The 8273-nt window shown below is 35.7% G+C and overlaps 1 protein-coding gene and 1 long non-coding RNA gene across 3 annotated transcripts; one reads left to right on the top strand and one right to left on the bottom strand.

Annotated features, from left to right (window-relative positions):
* Positions 1 to 4082, top strand: LOC125276408 (fibronectin type III domain-containing protein 5-like). 2 transcript variants are annotated; one of them, XM_048203842.1, is made up of 4 exons: positions 1 to 291; positions 420 to 509; positions 3189 to 3364; positions 3728 to 4082. In XM_048203842.1, exons 1-3 carry the CDS (start codon positions 108 to 110, stop codon positions 3326 to 3328), a joined length of 414 nt encoding a protein of 137 aa, XP_048059799.1. In that variant the 5' UTR covers positions 1 to 107; the 3' UTR covers positions 3329 to 3364; positions 3728 to 4082. The 2 variants fall into 2 exon arrangements, with proteins under 2 accessions (XP_048059799.1, XP_048059798.1); XM_048203841.1 differs by having other exon boundaries at positions 2 to 291; positions 3189 to 3322; positions 3728 to 3933.
* LOC125276410 lies at positions 1303 to 3735 on the bottom strand. Its single transcript, XR_007186660.1, has 2 exons — positions 3493 to 3735; positions 1303 to 3410 (listed from the first exon to the last, which is right to left on the bottom strand). It is a non-coding gene; the product is annotated as an uncharacterized LOC125276410 (long non-coding RNA).
* Positions 4083 to 8273: the final 4191 nt, after the last annotated feature.

The raw sequence follows: 8273 nt of genomic DNA, 5'->3' as shown, positions 1-8273 counted from the left end.
GGGACACAGCTTATATGCATGCTCATTAGTAGAAAGCATCTCACAAAAGAGAAAGCATTTGGTTAAATACTAGTGTTATCTGTCCATAACAGAAAAAAGATGTTCACATGCTGCGCTTCATCCAAGAAGTGAACACAACCACGCAGAGCTGTGCATTGTGGGATCTGGAGGCAGATACGGACTACATCGTGCATGTTCAGTCTATCAGTATAAGCGGACTGAGTCCCCTCAGTGAACCGCTGCGTTTCAAAACCCCGAAAGAAGCAGAAACACAGGCCTCTAAGAGCAAAGGTACTGACACAAACACACACAAACACACATTACAGTCTGAAATACATATAAATGCACAGCACAGCTCTTCTTAAAGCATTAGATGTTATTAATAATCGGTGTTTGACACAGCATTATATTGTTGACAGACGAAGTGACCATGGAGGAAGTCGGTCCGAACGCTCAGCTCAGGGCGGGAGAGCTCATCATCATTGTGGTGGTTCTGATCATGTGGGCAGGTGAGCGCTGGACCGTCATTACATCACTCAAACCCTGCTTCAATACACTTTCATAGAGGCTGGAATACACTGCATGACTTTCTCCCCAGTTTACAGTCAATGATATTGGCAAAAATCAGAGGCAGATATTGGGCAGTTCGTGCAGATGGATTTAGAGTAGTGTGTGATGGACACAGACTCAGAATTCAGAGAATCCACATTATTTTGCAACACAAACGTAATTTCTGTGAATATGCAAGACTTCTGTTTCATTAGTGCCTATAGGTAAATAACTAGAAGAATAACAAAGCGCAGTAAACAGAAAAATATTTGCGCTACAAACCAGTGTTTATGATTATGATAATCATTAAACAGAGTGTCTATTTACACCAAGTCTTGATGGCAGAAGCTATTTACACGAACTCCGCCCACCATTACCTGATTGAAATCTGTGGCGTAGGGAATATTAAGCGAGTTGCTTTAGCTTTTGGGCAACGGACCCACGTTCGAATCCACCTTTTACTGAACTCATTCTTCTCCCTTTTCCTATCGCATATCAGCTCTGAGTGGCGTTTATTTTAAATAAAAAATTAAGAAAATATTCGAAAAGTGGAAATAAAGTGCCTGCGGTATGTAATAGTGGGAATAAAGTGTTTAACAGGAGCAGATGTAGGGGAGGTAACATCCCAATAAGGCAGCATCAATTTATACTTTTAATAAATATAATTATATACACTGAATATATTATTATTATTGCACACTGTTTTATAATGTACTACAATATTGTCAGACACAGACGAGGACACAGAAGAGGTAAGTGCAACAGTGTTTATTAACAGAGGTTTCAGACACAGGTGATGACACAGGTAGAGAATCTTGACACGTAGAACGGACAATGGGAATCACAATGATAACTTTCCTTGGCAGATGACGACGGAGACACAGATGATGACGGAGGACTCAGGACCGGGGATGAAGATGATGGAGACAATAGCAGGTACAATGTTCAGGTAAGAGAAGATCAGGAAACGTGTAGGGATCGGTGCAAGACCAGACAATGAGTGAGTGGAACTGGTGTGCTTATATGGGGCTCTGGTGATGATGCGCAGGTGTTCAGTATTCCGGTGATTGTGAACGAGTGGGCGTGGCGTAAGTGTCCGTGTCTGAAGGTGCAGGTTGTGTGGCCGTGACAAATATACTGAGGTGTAAATAGCATCTGCTACAATTTGAATTAACAACTATTTACGGTAACACTTTATTTTAATGTGTCCTTGTTACACCTTGTTACATGTATTTACTGTATTATTAACTATAAATTAGGCATAATTACATGTAACTGACTATAAATCAACCCCTAATCCTACCCTAACCCTATAGTAAGTACATGTAGTTAATTATTATTACTCAGTACTTAAATGTATAATTACACTGTAATAGGGACACATTAAAATAAAGTGTAACCCTATTTACACTTAGTACAAAGAAAACAGACCATGCTTATAATGAATTATAGCTCCATTTATGCTTATTTATAAGCAAGTATTACTATTTTATAGACATATTTATAAAGACCACTTTATAAGAACAGTTATATTTATATTATTTTTATAATTAATTATAAGTCATGCATTTTCCTTTTCAATGCATGTTCATAATTCATTATACACTGATTTATAAGCATTAATTAGCCCGTTGTATGGTTCCATGAATGTATTTATAAAGATGCAGCTTGCATTGCTATAATGTTATAGTTAAAATGACTTTATTCAGATTTGTCAAATTAGTGAATATATTGTTATTAATAGCCATGTTGTGTTCTTATAAATACTTATTGTGAGTAATAATAGTTACTAATCTCTATAAGTGCATCATTTTTGGCTTTAAGTAAAGTGAAAAAACAGGATGCAATTTTCCTAAATCAAAAGTTAAGAAATCACGAATATGTGCTCATTTTACATTTTAAGCTTACTTGTAAATGTAACTAATAAACAACAATTCCTGTAACGAAATAAAAAAAAGAAATCATTAATACAAATAGTTGAAAAAAGTATCTTTTTTAATGTTACATACTAGCAAAACACTGCAACAATATTTTAAAAGTGTAATTCCAAACTGCTATAAGCAATACAATGCATAGATATAGATTTTAACAAATCAAAATGACCATTCATTACCTCTAATGCAAACTTTAAAGACGTGATAACTAGTTGATACAGCAAACAAGTGTCTCTGGAACTATATTGTGATCATTTATAAATCAGTGTATAATGGATTATGAGCATGCACACTGAAAAAGCAAATGCATGGCTTATAAGTAGTTATAAAAATAATATAAATGTATAGATACATTTGTTCTTATAATGCAGTATAAATCTTAATGAGTCTTTATATTTACAAAATAGTAATACTTACTTATAAATAAGTTTAAATGTAGCTATCATTATAAGCATGCTCTTCATAGAAAGTGTTACCAATACTTTTTATTGCTCTTTACACTTTAATTAAATTAGTGTTAGAGTGTAAACAGCATGTATAAATAACATTGTAAATAATATAATAACAAATACCAGTTTGCAATATCAAGCATGTATTTAGGGCTAAAATAACTGAAGCAGATGACTCCGGACGTCCTATTCAGGTTACAAACTTCATCCGTTAAAAATAAGGTGAATACATGCATGTCATTTTTGTCTCTTTCAGGTGTGATCGCGCTCTTCTGCCGCCAGTACGACATCATCAAAGACAACGAGCCGAACAATAACAAGGACAAAGCCAAGAACTCGTCAGAATGCAGTACCCCTGAGCATCCATCGGGGGGCCTGCTGCGCAGTAAGGTATAACCACGACCCTATGAGAGTCCAGACCACACTAGGCAGGTGAATTGTAACTCCAACCAAACTTCATCAACATTTCACTTCATGTCTAAAAGAAGATGGTATAAGCATCATTTTCTCAGTGAACATCAGTACATAAATATTTCATAGGATTATAAATATGCACTTACCATAATGCATTTTGGTAACAGCTGTTTGGATTTAAACAGGCAAATGCTTAAGAGATCATTATTGCATTACGAGATCGCACTCACCGAAAATAATAAATGTGACGCTGGTCAGAATAATTATCACGTAATGAGGTTTAATTCATGTTGCCATATACCTTCACCTCTTTCATTTTTCATTTACTCCACCATGTTCTGTCCTCTCACTAACGTTAGACATCTGCTTCCATCTCCACAGTTCCCCAAGAACAACAACAATAACCGAACGCCATCTGTGAACATTATCAAAGTGTGACGGGAGTCGTTTCTACTTCAGAGGACTCTTTTACCACACGGCTGCAGAAAGGCCATATGTGCTCCTCCTCAAAACAGGAAGCAGGAATTTTTCAAAAGTTTCCCGATGACAGCTGGAATAATCCACAGCGAGCGTCTGAAAGAGAGGCCAGAAAGGTGAACTTTCACACAGACCTGCTCTGGCTCCAGCAGTTTGGAGAACAGATCTGTGGCTGTTCGGGGACAAGAGAAAACCCTCTGAAAGAAATGCAGGGGGAAAGACCCATTCAGAACACTTGTCTTTTAAACTTGAACACTCTTGAGCCTTTATCTGGTCTTCTCTTTAACCCTTTTCAAATGGCATGATCCACATTGCTCTATTCAGTGGTGATGAAGGCTTTTATAATGAAGTAAATCTGTAGTAAGAACCAAATGGAGGACAAACACTAGGGTTCAAATCTCTGAAACCACATCTGGGATTTAAAATAATCCTAGAAATGAATACATTTTGGGGATTTTGTAATATTTCAGACAGCTATAATAAAGTGAATGAGAAATGTTTAAGATTCTGAACAATTTCTAGACAAATTTGCGATATTAATCATGTGAGTCAGTGTTGTTATTGCTAACTAAAACTACTACAAATTATTTCTGGTAACTGAAATGAAGTTGGAATAAAATATAAATATCAGATGCATGCTTAAAAACTTAGATGAAACTAATTGAAATAATTAATTTAAAATACTAAAATTGAAACTAAAAACTAAAACTAATAAAAATGACAAAAGTGCATAACAAATGTAAAATTTCTTAACAGAATATAGTAACAAATATATATATAATACTAAAAAAACACTGCTCAAAATTCTCAAATCATGATGGAGAACATGGAATTAAATAAATAAACAGGTAAATAAAGAAGAAAACGTAAGCTAGTGGTTTCAGACTATTTGGACGTCACTGTATAAGGTCAGATTTGACAGTGAGTGGTCAGAGACTAATAAACAGTCCTGAATATGGATGTTTCACATCAAGATCCTTCAAGGATTCATCAAGCGCTTCTTCGCCTAAACATGTTTATTCAAATCGCTTGTGGGAGAGAAGCGTGCATACAGAGAATAGGTGGCTTATTTTGGACTGGTTCAAAAGAGTTGACAGAGATGAAAGAATATTGTGGAATAATTTTACTGACAGCTCTCATTTCAGCATACTGAAGCGACTTTTACTTCTATTGATTGTGTTCTTGTTTACACCTGCAGAGATACTTGACAAACGAATATATTCACTAAACCAGCAGTGCTGGGGAAGATACTTAAAACTCTTTAAGCCACTCGTCATTTAAGAAAGGTGAAATTCATCAAAGCTATACTCTGAAAAATATGTGCTTTTTAAGCTTAACGTGAATAATTTAATCAGATCTGTATTGATTCTGGTACAAAATAAGGGGATTTAAATGAATAAACACTCTCAATTAGAGTGACTTAATTAAACATGAACAGATAAATTTACACTAAATACAACAACAAACTAGAATATACTCATTTATATGGCCAAGTTAAAATTTTAGTAACATTTAACAAAATATTTCATTATTATAGAAGCACTTAAAATGCCATGCAGATGCAGGGACTCAACGAGTGAGTTTTTTTAATCTGAAATAATTCACTAAATGAATTTACTAAATATGTTAGGAGAGTGTGTTTGATTATCACCTCGGTGGGTGATATAATGTGACATAAAAACCAATATGGGGGATTTGTTATACTGCCTTGCTACTAAAAAACTACACTGTTGAAACCAGCTGAGCTACTGTCACGGTACTGAAAAAGATGAATTGACAAAAAAGTACCTCTTTACTGCTAAATATCATACTTTAATTTGGTTGTGTGTTTTCCTTAGGCTATATGTAGTGTTTATTCTTTAATAAAAGGTATTGTAGTAGGGCTACGTAATTTAAACATTCTAAAGGGCCGGTTCCACACCGCATTTCTGCTGTTAAAAATGAAAGATGGCGATCAGTGTAATAAAAGACCCCAGCAAAGTCTAAAGAAGCTGAACTTTTGAGTCTAGCACGTTTGCATTGAACAACTATGGAAAAATTGTGCAGTGGAATATACGCGTTCTGTGTGAATGGCCACTTTACATTTTCTCATTATGATGTCAGTCCTGGTTTCAGTCATTTTAAATGGTGTGAGAAAGAATTTTACTGTGACGAATGCTGTAGAACATTTTCTGTGGACTGTCAATCGGAGAACTTCTGTTTTGTGCTAATATGATGTTTCTCTAAAGGACATTCTCAACGTCGTCTCTGAAGGAGACTATCCTCCTCTCTAAACAAGGGCTGAACATGCTTCACATCAGCAATAATACCACTGGGGATTCTGACCGGCCTCCAGGATTGCACTTAAACCGACAGGACTGTCAATGGTGGTCGATAACATTATGGGATTTAACGGACAGAATTCACTGTACTATGTTCTCAGTTTTACTGTGTGCTTTTACCACACTAACCTGAACCAGTTAATTGTCATTAAATCTAATACATGGAATTGAACATGTATTTTATGCTGTTACTGTCACACCTCATAAAACTGAATATGGAATAGCAAACTTAATGACGGTTTTCAAACAAGTTTCCTGAACACTGCCACTGTCTGACATTGGTTGCACAAACCTATTAGCTGTAAATGGGATCATTTTAGTTGTCTCTGCATATTAAACTGGGATAGGAGAATTTATTTGAACATCTAAAAAATACACTTCAGGGACAACATGGGACAGTGCCCACTTCTAGCATGCATCTAAACCCTCAGATACCCACTGAAACAATACAATAATGACTAAATATGGTTTAAGACTACATGCAATAGCAGATCAGACTATCAAGAGTGTTAGTTTTGGCAGGAAAATTTGTGTTCCCTTTCCGTCTGTAACGAAGGGATCCAAAGGCAAAGCTTTTATTAACCCTCAGGGGTCTGAGGATTTTTGGGACCCTGGAGAAGTTTTGACATGCCCTGACATTTGTGCTTTTTTCAGTTGTTCATAAACATATTAATGGAAAAAGTGTCATTACACTGTATTCAGCACAAACTAGGCTACAATAATATGTGAGGAACATGTATGTACATGTTTGTGTTTTTGAAGGAATAACGTTTATGCGTGGTTATTGAAAAAACAACTTAAGTCACTGAAATAAAGCCAAAAAATATATATTAAATCTTTGTTCACAAGACTTCTGGGTATTTGAGGTTGTAGACTAGAGTTTTTGCTTCAAAATGAGGTAAAAAATTATGCTGCCTGCTTGTTCATATAAAACAATAGAGAGATTTAAATTTTCTAAAACATATTTGGTCAAGAAACACAGTATGCGTGGAGGCGTGAATCATCATGAATAATGGGTGATTCTCACCTGAGAAGACAAAAGAATCACATAATAATGACCTGAAATGACTGGCATATTAATGAGGCCTTTCAGTCAGGTAGGCTGTGAAAAAAACCCTCTGTGATCATGATTCAAATCTCATCATGGTGTAAATCAAACATACAGAAAAAACAGCAATACTGTGAAATATTATTACAATTTAAAATAATGGTATTTCTATTATATTCTTTAAAATATAATGTATTTCTGTGATGCAAAGTGTCTGAACAATTATGTTACCTCTATGGCATTTCATATAGGCTTTTAGCTTAAAAACATGCACATTTGGAGAAATATTGATGGATTCTCATATGTTTGTCAATTTTCTATACAGAAGAGTAATATTTATTCAGGATTTATTGTCATTACTATGAGTGCTGGATACTGTGTTTTCAATTCATACTTGCAGCCGGAGGGCGCTCTGTACACCTTTAGCTAAAGAAGAATAGGCAATCCAGAAACTAACCGAACTAACAGAGGACAGAGATCACTAACTATGGCTATTCAAAACACTTTTCAAGACAATAAATACACGATTGAGACAATGAATGCATGTATTGACTCAGAATTTGCGTCTGAATAGCACTCCCTCCGTAGGCGTGGCCGCATTAGCGGATAATGAGCTGAATCACAGATTTCTGATATGGCTCTCTTTTCATACAGATTACAAAAACACAGAATGTTTGTTTTCGACTTGACTTACACGATTTAAAACCTGACATTTCAACGTTTTTTTGCTTCACGTGTCTGGGCATCAATCACGCTGAGGTTGCTTTCGTGGATGAGTCATGTATCCACTACGGGAAGATCATTATCATGTTGTTACAGTCGAGACTCCAATACCTTAAAGGTGCCATCGAACGTTTTTTTACAAGATGTAATATAAGTCTAAGGTGTCTCCTGAATGTGTCTGTGAAGTTTCAGCTCAAAATACCCCATAGATTTTTTTTAAATAATTTTTTTAACTGCCTATTTTGGGGCATCATTAAATATGAGCCGATTCAGGGCTGCGGCCCCTTTAATTGCTTGCGCTCTCCGCCCCCTCCCGAGCTCTCGACTCTATTGTTGCATAAACAAAGTTCACACAGAT

Source organism: Megalobrama amblycephala, linkage group LG10 (assembly GCF_018812025.1).
Source record: "Megalobrama amblycephala isolate DHTTF-2021 linkage group LG10, ASM1881202v1, whole genome shotgun sequence".
Taxonomy (NCBI): Eukaryota; Metazoa; Chordata; class Actinopteri; order Cypriniformes; family Xenocyprididae; genus Megalobrama; species Megalobrama amblycephala.
The sequence above is the reverse complement of the archived record's forward strand: the minus strand, read 5'-3'. Positions and strand labels throughout refer to the sequence as shown.

Bases quoted from the DNA above. Each gene is read 5' to 3' on its own strand.
- LOC125276408 (XM_048203841.1), top strand. From the start codon at position 108: ATGCTGCGCTTCATCCAAGAAGTGAACACAACCACGCAGAGCTGTGCA. The intron at 292-419 runs GTACTGACACAA...TATTGTTGACAG, and splicing joins ACAGGCCTCTAAGAGCAAAG to ACGAAGTGACCATGGAGGAA. The intron at 510-3,188 runs GTGAGCGCTGGA...TGTCTCTTTCAG, and splicing joins GGTTCTGATCATGTGGGCAG to GTGTGATCGCGCTCTTCTGC.